The 19,588-nt window shown below is 42.1% G+C and overlaps 1 protein-coding gene across 10 annotated transcripts in view; it reads right to left on the reverse strand.

Annotated features, from left to right (window-relative positions):
• The window catches only part of LOC141784802 (SRC kinase signaling inhibitor 1-like), a 136,852-nt gene that overhangs the window by 53,833 nt on the left and 63,431 nt on the right, over positions 1-19,588 (reverse strand). For 8 of the 10 annotated variants that reach the window (XM_074662680.1, XM_074662684.1, XM_074662686.1 and 5 more), the window contains exon 3: positions 5,407-5,433. In XM_074662680.1, coding sequence (XP_074518781.1) covers positions 5,407-5,433 — 27 coding nt within the window. Of the gene's footprint in view, positions 1-5,406; positions 5,434-13,636; positions 13,712-13,796; positions 14,341-19,588 lie in introns of those variants that run through there. The other 2 variants (XM_074662688.1, XM_074662685.1) reach the window with 2 other exon arrangements.

Raw genomic sequence — 19,588 nt, forward strand, 5'->3', positions numbered from 1 at the left:
TCCAGAGTCTAAACACTTCTTGACTCCACCTCCCGACATATTTTACAATCCCCGAAAAAACATACACGAAAACGGCAGCTGTCAATCATCGTTAAATGTTATGTAAAGCCTCGTTTTTAACCTCGTATAACTGAGGAAAAGAAAACTTTTCAGGAAAAAAGAGGACTTCAATACAATTCAGCCAAATTATATCTTCAAATCACCACAACAATCAGATGTGAGAAACATTTCTATGAGGAGTATTAATTTTTTTTAAGTTTGAACACAGCCCATCTGGAATGGCTGGGGAGATGGATTTTTTGACCTATACTGCAGCCAGCCACCAGGGTGAGCAGTTTTTGTGGAGACCTCACTTTGAGCCGAGCAAGTGGACGTCCTTTTTTTTTTTACAGTCTATGCTCTTGACCAACATTTTAAACAAAGCAGGGTGTTAGAGGACTGTAGTGGACAAAAAAGACTTAACATAAGTCAAAAAAAGTCAGTAAAGTTTTAACGGCGTTGTCTGTTTGTCAGTATGTCTGTTTCAGTGTTGGCTCATTGTGCTGACTCTAAAGAGATCGCGCTTCATGTAAACAGATGCTTCCTGATGATGCCATGTGTGTGAGTGACACCTGCTAAAGTCTAGTTCATGTTGGAGTAGTGTGACCGCTGGCCGTTCTCCTCAGCTGGGGGAATGGCGCTGCGGGGGGGCAATCGTGCTTGAGCACAGTGCTGTTTGGATGGGCGGTGTGACCACGCCCTTGTGTTAAAAACAGTTTGTGGCTGCAGTCGGCAAATTTATGATTGAGTAATTTTAAAAGAGGACTGCAAGTGTGACTCTAGCCTCTGTTTTTGTCCATGGCACAGAACTCCTTCTTCTTCTTCTTCTTTGGGATTTGTTGGCAGTTTGCAAACCAACTTATTGGTAAATTACTGCTATCAATTGAAAAGGAGTGTGGAACAAGAGATAGTTGGTACCCAAAACTGTGCCGTGGCTGCTCAGACAGCTGTCGCCTGCAAAAAAGTCAGATATCTTGAGTCTGATTAAAAAATGTCACATTCAATGTGACTTGTGATGTTCAGACTGTAAGAAACAAAGCAGATCACATTTAAGCAACACATTCAGATTTAAGTCACTTTTAACTGCACTATTAATAAAGCTGAAATTCAAAGATGAAGTCAGTTTATACTAAAATTTTGCTCCAAATGAGAGACAAATATGCAAAATATTATTTTTAACATTGAAACTGTCCCAAAACTGGACTACCAATGAAAACAAGTACTAACAAGTAAAGAAAGGTCGATACCAGCGCTTAAAGGTCTGTTTCGAACAACAGAAGATAACCTGCTGATATCAGTTTTCACCAGTTTAACGTGTTCATACAATCAACCCATTCTTAAAGTTTCAGGCAGCTATCCAGAGTTTTGTTCACGCTCAAATCGAGCTGGAGGAGCACGATTTTTCAGAATAAAGGAAGAGAAATGTCGCTGACACTCAGTCCAATAGATGAAGGTGCTCTGCCCAAATCACACTGCAGGACGGGTCAAAGAGTTATGGAGAGCATCGCTTTACATTGTTAGGTAGTCTCTCTTTCAGTCAGGTCTTTGATTTCATTGATTTCTGTCTGAAAGTGAAGAAAAATCAGCAGATACCTCCTGAAATAAGACGCCTCACTTTGCTTTAATTGCTTGTTTGTGTCTGCAGCTCTCTGTGAAGTAGTGAGGAGTGGGTCTATATATAAACTACAGTTTGTTTGTGTTAATGACGCAGCACGTCTCCATGTCAACAGTGTGGCTTATTAATATGAGTTATAAAGTTTAAAGAACATCAAACTGCTGCAGAAGGAGACAAAACAGGCCTCATGCTGGTTTTGGTCGTCTGATGCAACTTTGGGATGAGAAAAACTCAGAATATCAAACTGTAAAATAATCATAAAACATTTATGTTTCATTTAATCCTAAAGCAGTTGCGTTCCCTCATTGTTCCATCTCAGAGAATCCTTCAGCGGTGTTTATATTCGCCAGATCAGCAGACGGTATGCAAAGAGCCTTTCAGAATATCAAGTCATTTCATAGTTAAGACGCAATAAGCTGCAGTAAGTGCTTAGGTTAGCAAAGCACGGCATACAATCTCCCTCTGGCTACACAGAAGTGAGGGTCAAAAGGGTCTGTTTAGAATATAATGAATGCAGGAGTGAGCAGGGGACTAATTTCTCATTAAAGCCTTATATTTCTCTTCACAGACCGGCTGAAATGATCTCGGTGTTTTGCTTCTCTTCATGTAAATACAGAAGAAGCTTGGCGTTATTTAAATTTAAGGAATCACGCTGGGATTTCTACGTAAGAGGGAAGTTTCGTCTGTGCATAGAGTTTCTCTTTCTCAGAGAAACTGGAGCATATTTATCCAAACATTTCAGGGTTTTTTCTTTAGCTCATTTGAACAAAAAGCTCAACACTCTTCTTTCCAAGACGATAAATTTCATCCTCACTAAAAGATCCAAACTGCTGCTTCCAAACATCACCAAGATTTTTCAGCAGTTTTGGCTTCAGCCGACTGAAAAATTGCCCTTGGAATATTGCTTTGCTTTTTATCATTTCCCTTTGGATTCTCTTTCATATAATGAGTGTCAGGTTCCTCGTTTGGGACATTTGAGACCAGTTGTTAGCCCCACAGCTGAGACTGGGAGCTAATACCAGGAGCTGCATGAAGCTGGCAGTGACAGATGACTGTCATTGGCTCCATATTCCAGACTGACTCCTGCTCTTCACATTTCACACTGTTTATATCTGAACTGTGCCACTGCTTGGTGAAATGTCTGAGTCGGAGAAAAAAAACGAGGTTTCATTTTGGTGCTAGCTTTCAGCGTCGGCACACTTTCAGAGGCAGCAGAGTGCTGCAGAAATCCTGGAGGCGAACCGTGTGTTTGTCACAGCGTGGGCTTAAATTTGGCTCCTGATTTTTGCTGCATGCCAACTAATCCCCTCTCTCTCATTTCCTGTCACTAGGTAAAGTAAAGCGTCATACAGTAGAGCTTACATTCACATTACCTGAAGAAATAAGAGGGCATGAATAATCTCTCACCACACAGCACTTTCACGGCCATCTCCATTACTGCACTTGGGGCTGCCAGAAGACTTCCTGCAGCTAATCAAATAAGAACCCAGGTGTAACCGCCCCAGGGCTGAAAGTAAGCAAAGTTGCAAGTGTAGCACATTACAGGAAGTGCAACTTTACCCCCATACTGAGCTTGAATTGTTAAAAAAAGTGTGCAGGCTGAAGCGAAACTGTTTGACCAAGTGTGGGGAAGCTAGTGAGGTTTACAGGAGCACAACACAGGAGTCAGGAGTTTGGTCGTGACTCGGAAATTATCACATATTAAAGATGAGACACAAAACAGATAAAACCAAACAGCACCGTGAACTTGTGTCACACAGCCAGTCAAAATATTAGTAAGTAATTGGTAGAAATCTTAAGGATGTGAATAACAACTACATTAAGTATTTCCAATGCAGTCGACAAGAGTCTGTCCAGTTGTCCGTCAGTCTGCATCACAACCAGGGATGCACCGATATGAAAATTTTGGCCGATACCAATATCCGATATTAATATTGCTGTTATGGCTGATAACCAATATTTCTTGATGTCAATATTGGTTTATAAAAACAAACAATCTTGACACAGATGATGTGTCGAGGTAGTTCAGAGAGAAGGAGTAGCGCGATCGTGAGAAAAGACGACAGAGATCATGGAAAAGATCAAAGGATGGAGCGCCCGAGATGAACACGATAAAAAAAAGATGTTTTTTTGGATCAAAAACAGTAAGAGAGGCATAAAAGAAGAGAGTCCACTCTTCTTGGGTAGTTTTGTTTTTTACACATTTATAGAAAACAATAGCATTTGGGTCTTGAACGATCATCCAAGATGCTCTGAAAATGGCCGGCAGCTAATGTGCAAATATCGGCCCACTTTTACACATCGGCCGATACTGATAATGATATCGAGATATCGTGCATCCCTAATGGCAACAAGTGCTGTATCTATAAAATCTAGAGGACAAAAAGACTCTTACATGTCTCAAAACAGCAGAAACCAAACAGCTCAGGTGGGACAAGCTATCCTTGCTCCATCCATCTTCCAACAGGTCCAGGTTGCAGGAGCAGCAGAGACCATTTGCCGCATCTGAGGGGATACTGGGGCATTCCCAGGCCAGCTGAGAGTTATAAGCTCTCCATAGTGTCCTAGGTCTACCCCATGGTCTTCTCCTTCTGAATTGATACCTCCATAGGGAAGTTTTCCAGGAGGCATCCTCACAAGATGCCTGGACCATTGGTCTTGGTCTTTTGGTCACTTTTCACAGCTCATGGCAACAGGTGAGAGTTGTAGACTGACTGGTGAATTGAGAGCCTTGCCTCCTAGCTCAGCTCTCTTTTAACCACAACAGACCAGTAAAGTGTCCGTATCACTGCCGACAACACCTTAATCTCTCTGTCGAACCTCTTGACTAAACCAGGAGAAACTTCAACTCTTCCATTTGGGGCAAATAGTCACTCCCGACCCAGTTTGGGCAGTCCACCCTTTTCTCTCAGACTTAGAGGTGCTGATCTGCATCCCAGCTGCTTCATACCATCCCAGTGTGAGCTGGAAGTCAGAGTTCGATGAGGTCAATAGGATCACATCACCTGCAAAAGGCAGAGATAGGATCCAAAGACCTCTAAACTTGAGTCCCTCTGCCACTTGGCTGTGCCTAGAAATCCTGTCCATAAGAGTAATGAGCAGAATCGGTGACAAAGGGCAGCTCTGGCAAAGTCCAACCTTGAGTGGGAACAAGTTTGACTTCCTGCCAACAATGCGAACCAAACTCTCATTCCAAAAATACAGAGATCGATTCTTGCTGTCATTTTCAGTCTAATAACCAAGGAAACAGCAGTCACTGAGCTCTGCGCCAGCATCTATTTAAATCACAGGTGTTATGGTCTCAGGTGTGGGCAGACGTCCATGGATCTAGAAATGTTGGAGGAAGGAGCAGAAATCTGAGCTCTAATCAGAGGCTCTCCAGCTAAAACCAGACTACTCTCCGTTTAACACTGCAGCTGAACAGTTTCACCTCCTTCACAGGTGCCAGAGACAAGAGCCCATTCTGTTTGATAATTACAATAACCAAATCTGCACCAGCTCATTGCAAAGTGACATGAAAGGTCCACGCAACACGACACCAAAGGGCATTTTCCCAGCAATCAAGAGCTCAGACAAAAATGTCACACAGTGCAGCACGAGAGGAAGTTAGAGGGAAAAGTGTGAGCAAACATGTGACACAACAAAAAGGCAAGCAGGCATGCAAAGACACAATGGAAAGTTATCCTATTAGAGACAAATCCACACAGAGGGAGAGATTTACGCTGAAACACAAACACAATATTGGCACTGACCTTGAAGCTCCAGTAGTTTGGTTGTTGCTAAGGGGGGGAAGAGAAACAAAGAGTAAAGGAGACAGAAGAGAGTCGGGGAGGGGGAGAGAAGGAGAAAGAATCAAGTGTGAGACATTTTCTCAAAGCTACAGGAAAAAACAAAGCACCAACTGGTACCTCAAAGTGTTGGTGATAAGTTTGGGAGATTCATTCTCAAGCTGTAAACGTCATGTGCCCTGAGTGTCTCTTCACTGTGCATGAAATTTAAACAGATTGTAGCCAAGCATCTGCAAACAAACCGATGAAATCCTATTTTTTGAACATTAGCCCTGGTGCGAACATGATGTGCTAATTATAATGATGACAGTCAGATTAACTTGCGTTGTCCTTCACTGCCATCATAATAGGACTTTAATTGCTTGTAATTGCCTCTCAGCAATTAATCAAATGTTTACAGTGACTTCACACACTCTAATGATGTAGACCCGCAGCTCCTAAATGCTACCCCTCACTCTCCCTCCATGCAGAGTTAGCTGGCGAGCACCCAGGAGCAGGATTAAAGCAAAGCACCGACACTGGATTAAGAAGCTGCCATTTTTACTTTGTCTGGGAAGGAGCCAACATTAAGGTCGACATCCCTCTGATTCTCTGCAAAACAGCAGCTGAGGCTGCGAGTTTGTTCATCTGGGACGCTCAACTGACGCACTGTGATGAAGTTTATGTTCTTATATGCACTTCAGTTTAAAATAAAGTCTTCATTTCAAGGCTTTGTTGGCTGCAAGGGACATATTTTGAGCCAATGCAAAACATTAATCACAGTCTAAGTTAAATCTCTGGCAAATTCGGATAATCTGAGGCATTTTTGCTCTAATTCTTTTACTGCAAAGTGCAAACATTAATAGGATTAACTTCATTTTCTATAGGGGAAAAATAGCAATGTGTTGGTCCATCTCTCAACACATCCATGCCCCATTGTTGAGCGAATTTAAATGCATTTTTTTCACTTGCTAGCCCTAAAAGAAGCAAGAACAATGCTTTTCTTCAAGGATATTTTCTGCAGTGCATTTATTTATGTTTTTGCAAAACATTTCCATTCTTAAAGGAAGTTGACTTTGACTTTGCCGGCCCCCACAATAAGTTATTTGTTTCAGTATCAGAACAGTCTGATGTTGGGGTCACTGTAAGGTTCATGTCTGGTTAGTTTGCAACCCACTCAAGTTTCCTCTTGTCTTCACCTGAATAAAATGTTCCTGCAAAGCGAGAGCGTTTCGTAAACAGATCTGTGCGAAACTGAAAACATGAAGGTGTTGGAAAGAAATGCACAAGGTCTCATTTGGTGTTTCCTGATGCTCATGGGAAGTAAAATGATGCTTTGTCGTTCCAACAAGCCAAATTCTACAAACATATTATCACTATTTCAAAATTTGGAGTTTGGAGAACCGTGGAACTTGACAAACTGTGGCTGAGACAAATATTCTCCTTATTAGCAGTTTGGAGATTTAGGTCGGTTAAGTCATCAACTTCAGCCCCGTCTCAGTACTTCATGGTGGTCTTTTGTCTGAGCACCAACAAAGGGCTCAGACTGTAATCTGCAGTCATGGTAACTGACACTGGCATCAGCACGCTGCCTCTTTAGTCAAAGGTTGGTTTTCAGTGGCTGTAAATACTCATTACTGCAGCTCTGTTAGATATTTCATAATCTAGTTGAATAAAGTGAAAACAAAACATTAAATCAGCCTGTTACTGACCAATAAAATGACCCTGCTTTACAGGCAACTGTATTCTTTTTTATCTAAAAGCATCGATTAATCTCCCATGAAGGCACAGAACAGCTTCTGGGTGGTGACGGGGTGTTTGGACCGACTGGTCTCACAACCTTCGTGCCAAGATGTCAGCTCCTCTGATTCATTAGTCTGGCTTCTGCAGTAAAGAGGAGTCAAGGTTTATCAGCACTCTGAGCATCAGTGTGAACAGGACCTCATGTTGTAAGGACAGATGTCTCGACACTGTTTGTATTGAATACAGAGCTCAGTTAAAGGTTAAGACAACAGTAATGGGATGATGTATCATCACAGCAACTTAATTAACTTCTAATTGAGTCTGATGCCACAAAGGACCAAAGATGAAGCAACAACACGGCTCAGTCGTGGGTTTAAAAATGCTGCAGCAGAGAGTTTGTTTCCTTAGACGGAGAGATGAGTTCAAGGAGAGGCTGTTCGAGCTCTTGAACTGCTCTGGTAGGTAAATAAAACTCAACGCTACTTATTACACAGAAAAATTTAACCCTGACCGATAAGAGCTACATTCAGTGAGTAAAGAAACAAATATCAGAGCTCTTTTCATGGCATCTAAAAGCATCGCCCGCCAATGGCTCACACACAGACTCAGATATAGCTGAGAACAAATTGAACAATGTGTTCAAAACTACAGCTAGAATCTAAAAGTAATGATGATTTATGACGATGAAATGTGTCGAGATGGGTAAAGCCTGGTCCTGTTTGCATTTCCACAGCCAACCATGCCCTTCTTGGTAGGCGGCATGCAACCCTTATACCAATGGCCCTGTCAGCTATGTAATAGTGTGACGGCAATAACTCCAACAAAGAATAAAATTTATGAAAGACATCCAGACATTTGTCTTCTTTGTGATTTCTGATTTCACACAGGAAGAGACAAATTTTTCGACCAATCAACAAGTTCCATTTTCTGGGATCATTACCTTCGCCAAGGAGGTTGTGTTTTTGGGAGAGTCTGTTTGACTGACTGTGAACAACATAACTCAAAAATTAACAAACAGATCTTGATGAAATTTTCAGGAAATGTTCAAAATGGGATAAGGAAGAAGTGATTAAATTTTGTCTGGATCCAGGACTTTTTCTAAAAGATTCTTTATCATTGTGAGATAGGGCTGTTTTCACGATATGTGTATATAACTCCACGATAATTGGTCGGATTGCTTTGCAAAACAATACAAGACAAGGTCACCATAATTCCTGACAGATGTAAAAGTAGGATCCAGATCCTGGCAATATTCTTGGTGCTAGTAGGACATAAGTGTTGCGTGACAATCACAAAATGCTTGGCGGAGGTCTGCGCTCTCTGGCATTTCAACAGAAGGGCACTAAAAAGTGGGAGGGGGTTCGGTAATTTGGGGACCTGTCCTGGCTTTAGTCAAAGGAAAACTGAACTGAACTGAACCACTTGGTGGAAACGGGCTAAAAAGGGACAGAAGAGCACTTAGTAAAATCTACCCAGTTCTTTAGTCGAACAACTCCCAAAGATCACGAGAAGAGGATCCATTTCTCGGTTCAGTATTTATGCTGGTCACAGGTAAGGTTTACAGCACTGGTCCCAAAAGAATGAGCCCCAATATCCGGGAGTAATACAATTTTACAACAAGCATTGCTATGCCTATTCAGAGGTTGAGTTAAACTTAACACCGAGAGCAATTGGCCAAAAAACATGATTGACATCACTGTCTTAACCCACAGCTGGTGTCAGTTTTCAGAGAGATGTGCTATTAAAGTGTGTGACTGTTGAATCAGAACATGGAGCTACAAGACTGGATGTAAGTTTACACAGGGTCAGAGAGACCTCAGACACAAGCTGGATACAGATACTTAGTTATGTTTTAAGTTACTTTGATTCATGTGAACAAAGTCACTAAAGACAAATATATCACTCTTTCCTGTGCTTCAACTCTTTTGTACCTTTTATAATGTCACCATCTCCTTTTTTGATAATCACATAAAAGCTTTACCCAAATAATAAACCAATAGATAAACCAAAGGAAGGATCTGTTTGGCGGTATGGCTCTGAGGACGTTCTGTGTTTATCAAATCAAATTAATTCGTTGGAAGAATACAGCCACCCTGACAGTTCCAGGCTCATTTGCCTCTTGGTATTTCTTCGCATACTTAAAGCTGAATGTGTTAAATACTTGCAGCTTCTCTTACTCACTCTCTCAGAACCTCTTTAGTTGTTATGTGGAGCACAAAAGTCTACACATCTTCAAATGACTGTCACAACAAACCACTTTTCACAACTTCAGTCAGAGTCTGTAGACTTGATGCCGTCACCGCTTTCGACTCAGATGCTGCTGACTCACTCTGGAGTATCTTCTACTTTCTGAGCCCAGGTGTTTAAAAGTCTGAGGATCTTTACTCATATGCTTCCAGCTTTTAAGAAGTAATACCTTTAATAATTAAACTCAGGTGTGGGTGGGACTTTATTCATGTTTGAGCAGCTGCTCTAAAAGCTGCATGGATTCTTAATATCTTCACCGGTTGCAGCTTCTGAAATCCATCTCACTTTGTGTCTGAATAAGTCATGAAGGAAGCCGGATTAAAGAGTCAGGGCTTGGAAAATAAAGACCAGCAGGCCTTTAGGGTGCTGTGACCCAGATTTTAAACCTTGTGTGGGTTTGAGGCCTCTGTACGAGTCTGCTGACCAAAACAGCACAAAGAAGCAACCTAGCTTCAGTCGGCTGCAGTCCTGCTACAACAAACCAAACTACAAAGCTATTCTTCTCCTATTTTATCAAACATTCATAAAGTCTACATAGCTACACTCTTATTCCTGAATCCAGCGCCATAACCTGGCTGTCCTTGAACCCTTTCTTCACATTTTGCCGAAGACGAGCAGGCAAAACTTCTTTGTAGAAAACTCAGTTGATTTATGGCACAAATGTATCACCCTTCATTTTTGACCTTTTTGCTGATAAAGTTAAGATAAAACTGTTTAAACTGTGTTTTATATACACATTCAGATGATGTGGCCTCTTTTGACCTTCAGTGAGAGGGTGGTAAGATTGAAGAGGTGGTGAACATGACCCAAGTCGATGCCCTCCAGGCTCAGTCAGCAAAGTGCACTCGAGCTGAACTCCAGAAAAAAAAGAAACGGGTGATTTTCTCTTAAAGAGCAGAGAGCCAGAATCAATGGTCAGCAAGAAGAAAGAGAAGGAAATACCCCTAACTATAAGACAACTTTGTTTTCATTACGTCCCTGTTATGATCTTAAACTTAGATGCACGAGACATCCAAGTTTCCTCTATAATAATAAACTACACAGATTTCCTACCCAGCTTTGTGACATATTTGATTCTGACTGGTCAAAACACTACCACAAGTTATGAAACTCTGAATTTCAAATGCCAGAGACAACCAGATCCCAGTCATCAATCAGAGGAAAGAAGACTGACACATTCATTAACGTTATAATTTAACATCTTTTGGCTGACGACGAGGCAGAAAATCTTCCCTCCAAAGCTTAGATTGGTGGTTATTGGCTGACCAAGCAGAGAGAAGAAGACAAGAGGAAACCAGTGAGGGATGTTAAAACAGAAAGTTACTCAAACAAACTCTGATGGATTTGTCATCAAAGAAATGTTTTGTTTTTTAAGAAATATTGTTTGTTTGATAGGGCCACATTTAATCCTGAGTTTCATTTAGATTTTTATTGTTTAATTTACATACTTGTCTCATATTGCATAATTGTTGTAATGAATACTGAATGGTGTTGTTTTTCTCACAGTTGTTTTGTCATGTCAACCCCAGGAAGACTAGCAACCACTTTGTGGAAGCTCATGGGTATCCGAATAAAGAGTAAGGAATAAAACACATAAGAGAAACCAACTATCTAAAAAAAAAACACAAACCACAGTATTGTGGACTATCTAAAGCCCAGTTTCCACCAAGCACTCCAGTATGGATCAGTACAGATGGTACAGGTCAGATTGGTAAAGCCTGATCCTGTTTGTGTTTCCACAGCTACCCGTGTCCTTCTTTGAAGGCGGCGTGTACACCAGATGCTGATAGCTGCACCAGCTATGTTATAGCTTGACGGCATAGCAGCATGACACAGTACCTCGCTAAAAAATCCAATGAAGAAGAAAAATGTGACGCAGTAAACAAAGGGCAACGATGGAAGACATCTAGCGATTCGACTTGATTAAGTGCTTTGCATGTGGCTCTTTGTTACAAAGCACAATCAAGCTCTGTTTCTGTCGCACAGGAAATAATGATTCTTTCGACCAATCAACTGACTCCAGTGTTTCCACCTCCTGGGTTGGATGAGTATGTCTGACACCCCAACAGAATGGTAAGTTGGACGGGGAGCGTAGATGGCCTTGTGGCTTCATGAGGTTCGCCCTTGTTTGGGTGGCCCAGGTTTGAATCCAGCATGTGGCCTCTATTTCCGCCCGCATTCCCCACAAAAGTTGGATGGTAGGGGTTGGTAATTTTGGGACCTGTCCCAGTTTTAGTCAAAAGGAAAGCCTCAAGATGCACACCTTACTGAGACAAACTGAACCAAACTGCTTGGTAGAAACTGGGCTTAAGATAGAAGAAATCAGTTTATATCAAATAAGCGCTTCAAAAAGAGCAGCTCTACTTTTAGGTCTAGGGTTTCATGGGATTCCCATAATATCTAATAAAATTTGTTTCTCCATTCCTGGGAAAGGTTATGTCTGAAAACGGGAAATAAATCATGTATGTATTAAACAAAAAGAAATAAGATGCACTACTCTAAAGAGTAATATTTCGTTAGCTACTAATTTTAATACTCTTTTATTCCGGTTTGAAGCCAAAATCTCAACAGCCACAGAATAATGCACTTTAAAAAAATGGTTTGCTTCATCATGTTTTGTCAGGAAGTTCTGTCAAATATTTGTTTTATTAGGGTTAATTTTTGCTGAGTAAAGCTTTTCAGAAAATCAGTCACCAAGGATCTGTTTGACTTTTCTTCATTAGCGTTGCAGCAGATGTGACTTCCGAGTTCCTACACGCACAGAGCTATCTTTCATGATTCATAGCCTGTGTTGATAGACAAAAACTGTGTTCCTATAATGATAATTATAACATACAAAAAGTTTTAATTGTATTTTCCAGGGATCTGATCCCTCTAATTTTCAGGAAAAATATTAAACCCTACTTATGTCAGAAGAAAATGCAAGAGAAGTTAAGGGAGGAACCCACCTTAAAAGTGCTTAGGTTTATGTTCATACTACGACGTGAATGAAATGTTGACTTTAATGTTGATTCATCCTGCAATTGTTGAAACCGAGCAACTATTTTTCTTGCTGCATGGACAAATCACTTCTCAATCAGTCAAAGCCAGCTTGTTTGTCTCTGTAGTAGGAAGCCAGGTTATAAACAGGATGAACCATATAGTTATGCAAAACAGAATCTATACAGAGTGGGACAACGCAGTGCATGGGTTTCATGAGATGCAGACATTTCCTCATCATTAAGATGTTTTCTGTCTGCAGGTCTCAGAACAGAAGGAGCTTCAACAGATTTGTGCATCAACTGATTCTCTGATGTAAAGTTTCTGTGTTGTACCTGAACTCTTCACCTTTACCTTTAATGTATCTATCGAACTGATCGTTTGCTTTCACATAATCAGGCTTGCAATCGATACACCCAAACAGAAGTGACGTCTCAGCAGCTCGCTTTGTTTTATCAGGTACGCAACCTCCACCTGATTTCATCTTCACAACTTTGAAGCACTTTCTCACATTTTCTTCACAATTTGAGACAAACAACAACTGTAAAATAGGTGCTAACACAGAGGAGCTCATGAGACAAAAACAACTCGCTGAGTTATAATCGCTGATACAGAGCATCGTTTAATCTCACACTCGTTTGATTTTTTTCCACCATAAAAATCTAGCTGCCAGGTCACACCACGGATACTTTAATGCACCAACAAGCGGCCGTCTTTTGGGACATAAAACCTGTCTCCTCTAACACAAACAGGCCCCCTATGCACCGTGACTCAGTGATTACTGCCTGCAATATTTCTCAATCACTTGAGCTGAAATCCCGAGGTGCTCATGTGCACGGAGACAGACAGAGCTGAGAGAGCATCAGGAAGAAGAGAGGAAAAAATAAGAAAAAGCGAAAAAAGAGGCATGAGCAAAGAGAAAAGGAGACATGAGAGTCTGACCTGCATGCCAAGTAGCCATTTTTGTACCCACCCTCTTCTTTTTTAACCCCCCCACTCACACTCTGCCTGTTTCCCTCTCCTGCCCTAAAACACACACACTACACACGTGCACTCACACACTTCTGCTGAGCATACACAGCTCTGTTTTGCACATGAACACACATCACTGCGGCAGCACAGACACACCTGGACGACACCTGCCTGTCTGTTTGGGAGCAAATGGACCCTCCCCTAAACACACACACAAACACACTCACACACAGATAAGGAGTAGATGACTGAGCACACACATGCCTTCACATACATTAAGATGATGTCGCCACACACACTCACACTCCTGCACTTCCTCCACCCTCCTCTCCATCATCATTCATGCAGCAGGAGGAGAAGAAGGCAGCGTCATGGCAGCGCCACGCAGGAAACCTCTCAGCTGGGGATGCAATGACGGGGTTAGAGAGAGTTACCGTTGCTACTTAATGAGCACGTCGGCCGCCTGGTGCATCCTCCCGCTCCACACGCCTCCCTCTTCCTCCTCCCCCCTCTCCATCTTTTTTTTTCACTGCGGCTCTGTGTCTTTCCCGCGCCCTGAGGATCCGCCAGAGTCCCCCCTCGCTGGTACCCGTAGTAGCGCCTAAGAGGCTGTTAGCATCTCTTCCTGTCCCCTCCTCCTCCTCCTTCTCCTCCTCCTCCCTTGCCCTATCTCTCTCAGAGTCTGTCACTGTCTCCCCTCGTCCCTGTTGACATAAAAAAAAACACCCTCCCTTCCTCCCTCCTTCTCTGAGTCTCCTCTTGTCGCCTCCTTCTCTCTCCTGCTGCTGTTGCCGCTCACACAGTACAGCGTGTGCCTCCCTCCAAAGACCCAGGCACTGCCAACCATATGATATCACTCAGTTGCCTTATATGGGAGACGGCAGGTTGCCATGACGACAGCAGACTCCACCTGTTTCTACATCCCTCCCTCCTCTTCCTCTCCTCTCGTTTGGTCTCAGAGCACCTTTTTGGGCAGGAGATAGATGGTGCGGTTCGGGTAAACAGACGCGGCACATGAAGAGCAGGGAGTGGGTGGAGAGGAAGGAGGAGCTGGAGCGGCGAGAGGAGAGAAGAGAGGGCGGCGGACTGAGACGTGATGGACACGAGCTGACGGAGGAATAAGGAAAGAGAAGAGCTCTTAAAGGAGTAGTTCAGCATTGTAGTGAGAACACTTGTGCTTCAGTAAGAGTGGGATGAGAAGTTTGATGACTTCTACAGCTCACATTCAGATCCTGAGACTCATTTTTCTGACCTAATCCTTCCAGAACCAGATCCAGCAAAGTTAAAGGATGTCAGCATTCTGACTTGCTTACACAATCCTACAGCATTTTATGCATCTTTAGCGTAAAGAAATGGGCATTAAGTCAGTAGTCCAACACAAAATCAACAGCAGTGTCCTGTTCTCTCTGATATCTCCTGAGTAAACGATCATTATGGGCAGAATAGACTGATGAGAACAGATGATAAAGCTTCACAGAGAAAGCTTCTAGAGATCAATAGGTGGCTTCATCAAAATCATTCATCAATTTTCTTCCACAGAGCCAGGATTGGATTGTTGTGGAGCAGGCTAAATGCCTTTCTCTCTGCAGTAGTTCTGGGTGTTCTTACGACAGGTGGGACATGTTATCCCTCCAGCTGGCTCTGGGTCTATCCCAGAATTTCCTCACAGTTGGATGCACCTGGAAAACCTCCAAAGGGGAAACGCCCAGGATGCATCCTGATCAGATGCAGGAAACACCTCAACTTCCTTTTTTCAATACGAGGTGGTGCCGTCTGTGCTCAACAGGAATGGGTACTTTTCTCATTTTAAACAATATGGCACCTGTCAGTATCGGTACTCAATGGTACCAGGTGTTGGTACTTTTGAGGTGATAAATACAAACTTGTTTAGGAATGAAATCTCAAAGTTTTAAAATGTAACATTTCTTTCTTATAGAAATTCAGTTGAGTATGGACAATCTCCTACTCACCAACTCCCTCACAGTCACAAGGATGCATTTAGGTACAGAAACATGGTACCATTTGGCTTTGCGTGAATTGGTACTTGGTACTACCGATAGAAGTCGGACGGTACCTACAAAAGTATCTTATTAGGTACCCATCCCTAGTGCTCAAACCACCTCTTGACCTCTGAGCTCTTCCCTCAACCCTCCTGCAGAGGAAACTCATTTGCTGCTTCCAGGGATGGGTACTGAAAAAGGTACCTTTTAAGGTACCCACCGACTCCCGTCTGTAGTACCGAGTAAGGTACCTAAACACATCCTTGTGACTGTGAGGGAGTGGAAGAGTAGGTGATTTTCCATGCTAGACATAAACTCAGCATTGCAAGTTTAAATATTAGGAAGCATATGTTAAATTTAAAACTTTGAGATTTTATAATGAAAAGAGTTAACAGTTGTTCCCATGTTTACCTACAAAAAGTACTGGAAATTCGTACCGATGAGAACTGATAACGATTGCCAGGTACTGGCTCATTTGTTGGTCATGGACACCAAACTTTTTGTGGCTTTTTACTACATTTTCTCCTGTGTTTTTCTGGAGATCCTTCATGTAACCATGTCTGCATTGTTTACATGTGAAATCAGCTGTTAGCAGCCTGTAGCATGTCAGTGCTAACTGGTGTAAGGCCTGATGTCTTCCCACATGGTGAGGAGAAGGAGGTGAGGACAACGTGCTGGTTCTCAGGTGTGAGCTAAGAAGTGACGACATCAACCTGTCCTTCCATCCATCGTTGTTGGGAACGTACGATCTATCTCCAAGAAGATGGACAAGCTAGCTGTGCTAATGCAGCGACAGAGGAAATACCAGAGGGCAGAGTAGCATCATGCTATTCATAGACATGGCTAGCGGAGCTAACATCAGACATCAACACGACATGGGAAGAGCTTCACCTGCTGTGAGCAGACAGGATACAGGAGGCAGAGATGGACCTTTTTGCACTTTCTATACACTTTCTTACTTTTGTTTTCTTGATTGCTGCTGTGACTTTGATTTCGTTGTTCTTGTTACAATGACAATAAAGTTCTATTCTATTCTATTTTATTCTAAGATCTTCATGGTTTATGTTTGGTTGTATTTCTTTTGGTCATGTGTCTGGTTTGAGGTGTCTCTTGGCTGTCACTGCATCTGAGCGACACCTTGATTTATATACGGGATCCTTGAACTCAGCATCTTCAAACCTGCCTCTTTGTATCTCCTCAGTTTTTATCAACCATCTTCCCTCCATCCTTCCTTTCATCCTTGTTTGTTTTAGCATTAAGTCCCACTTGCAGCCCTCTCTTTGTGTCTCCTGCCTCCTCTTTAGCTTATTATCTAACAGTCTCATGTTGACCAGTTTATGTTCCTGTTGATTTACAGTCTCTAAACAACAAACAGCTTGTTTGCCTGAGAACAGCAGCTCTTATGTTGCTTCCCTCAACCTTCGGCTCAAACTGTAGATGTCTTAATGTGATCCTACGCTGAGTTTCAAGTGCAGACCAACTGCTCAAACACTTGTCTCAAGTCGTCTGTCGTGCCCTGCTGTTGTTTTCAGTGCTGGTGATTGTATCCGCTCCACATAAAGCTATTTACGAAACACAGTACAGTGTTTTTTGCCGGGCAGTGGAGGTGTAAGTGTTTGTGTTTTCCATTATGTACAAACATAAACACAGCTTGCTTCACTGACCTCCACATCAAACTCACTGCAAGTCCTCAAAGACTTCCAGAGAAGACCTTCAGCATGAAGTGGTATCGCTATGATAAAAGTTTCTTTGGCTGTCTTTTACTCTTATGTTACTGATCCTGCATCCACATCCAGGTGGACGACTTCACGGTCACACAAAAACATGCACACACACACACCTATTCTGCACAACAGCACCACAGCTACTTGACATCTTGGTCCCACCATCACGCCTCTGTGACAGTCATGAAGCGAGACTTCGAGGAGCAGCCTTGGACTGACGAAATGGAAAAGAAAACTGACACATTATCCATCACATTTTGCTTCTCAGACTTTTTTTAACACCCCATCACCTGACTGCAGCAGCTAATCAAAACACCATAGAAGAAAGCATCAAAGATTGAAGAATATTCTCTGATCAGGTGGATTTATTCACTCTATGTTTGTATTTTGCTGTAGAGATTTTAATGAGGAGAATAAGGCACAAACAGTTCTCCTGTGAGCTGAGATATTTCTTTATGCAGCATGAAGAGTAAGTGAAGGAGGCTGTTGTGCTCTGACCATCTGTCCCAGGTATCAGAGCATGTGGTGATTGATGGCAGAATGAAAGGAAGAGAGCAGCGAGCAGACAGACACCGAGACAGAGAGGTAAGAGATGTGACAGAGTGCTGCATTTCACTTTTCACATCCTGACATTTTCTCACTGCCTCACTTAAACTCTTTTCCTCTGTATTCTGTTGCTCACTCTTTTAGCTGATAACCACTTACAAAGTGGCCATTACTGACCCAGGAGGCCGGTCATGAGAATGCCTCCGCTGTGTGCGTCTGAAGCCCCTGAGGCATCTCGCCACATAATGCTCTTGTGTGGGTTTCCGAGCCCACCGACGGCCTGTTATTATCTCCCAGGAAGAAAATGCTCACATGTGGAAACGGAAAGCACTCAGTGAGCTCGAAACTCCCCCAAGGCTGCACTCTCCTCTGGATTTGTTATTGTATGGAAGTCCTCATCTGCATTAAAATACTGACAGTGATGGAGCGTACATATATCTGCAGATTTCTTTATGCAGAGGGCGGAGATGTATAAAAATACCTCGTTCTCAAGGCTGACTAATCTCCATGATACTGAAGTAAAATTAGAAATGGATTTTTCTATATTTATGCTGAGACTGCTCAGAGGTTTTACTTTATCAGATTAATGTGACCCAAAATGTTCAGTTAAATGTGACACCACCTCTGCCTGTTGACAATGTGGCAAAAATTACTTTTCATTTATTTAAAGGGACTGTGAGGAATATCAATGTGAAGTGGACTGCAGCAACACCTTTGGCCAGAATCACGCACACTGTCGTGAAGGCGTGACTCTTAGCAAGGTGTGTGTTTTAAATGGAGATCAGATCCTCTTTTTTACTCTACTTTTCTTTGTTCAAGACAACTTTTTACAGGATTCAGTTACAAAGAGCTACAGTTTGAAACGTGACAACAAGCAAACTTTGTCAGTTTGTACCGTAGTTTAGTAGCCGGCTATATTTAGTTCTACTCACAGCTTGGTGCTCTGAAATGTGTCCATGATGTGGAACGTCAATAAATCCTGGTTATGTCCGGCCGTCATCTACCAAGCAGAGCTAATGTAACCTCACTCTTCATTTTATTGATAGACTCTCAAGTTTGAACAGACCACTGCCAGCCTGTATTTTTGTCTTAAGCCTATGTGTTAGCCTTTAGCTCGTGTTTTAGCCTTTAACCCGTGTTTTAGCTTGTAGCTCGTGTTTTAGCCTTTAGCTCGTGTTTTAGCCTGTAGCTCGTGTTTTAGCCTTTAACCTGTGTTTTAGCCTTTAGCCTATATTTTTGTCTTTAGCTTGTGTTTAAGCCTTTAGCTCCTGTTTTAGTATTTAGTTAGTGTTTTAAACTTAAGCCTGTGTTTTTGTCTTTGGCTTGTGTTTTAGCCGTTAGCTTGTGTTTTAGCCTTTAGCCTGTGTTTCAGCCTTTAGCCTGTGTTTTTTGTCTTTAGCTTGTGTTTTAGCCTTTAGCTTGTGTTTTAGCCTTTAGCCTGTGTTTCAGCCTTTAGCCTGTGTTTTTGTCTTTAGCTTGTGTTTTAGAATTTAGCTCATGTTTTAGTCTTTAGCTCATGTGTTGGTCTTAAGCTTGTGTTTTAGCCTTTAGCTAATTTTTCAGCCTGATGCTCACATTTACTTCTTCAGTTTGGGTTTCAGCTGCCTGCGTTTTAGCTTTTAGCTCGTGCTCTATCTCTCTCCTGTTTAGCTTTCTTCTGCTCTTCTGTCCTTTTTCTGTCAGACAGTTAGGCTCCTGTGTCCACCATCACTACAAAATTAGTCACAGAAATCATTCTTAGCAGAGAAAAACACAGATCTCTCTCAGACTTGGTCAGAAGTAGTGTTATCATAGTTAACTAGAGAAGTTGCATTTCCTTGCAGCAAATGCGTTGAAATGCTGAAGCTGGAAAAGTTTGAATAAAAGTGGAAAAAACTGAAAATGTAAAATAAAGGAAAAAAAAAATGTTAAGAGAAATGAGGAAAAGACAATGAGTGGATAAAGAAAGTGGATACA

Source organism: Halichoeres trimaculatus, unplaced genomic scaffold (assembly GCF_033239565.1).
Source record: "Halichoeres trimaculatus isolate MK-OKI-2021-1 unplaced genomic scaffold, fHalTri1.1 fHalTri1_scaffold_23, whole genome shotgun sequence".
Classification (NCBI taxonomy): Eukaryota; Metazoa; Chordata; class Actinopteri; order Labriformes; family Labridae; genus Halichoeres; species Halichoeres trimaculatus.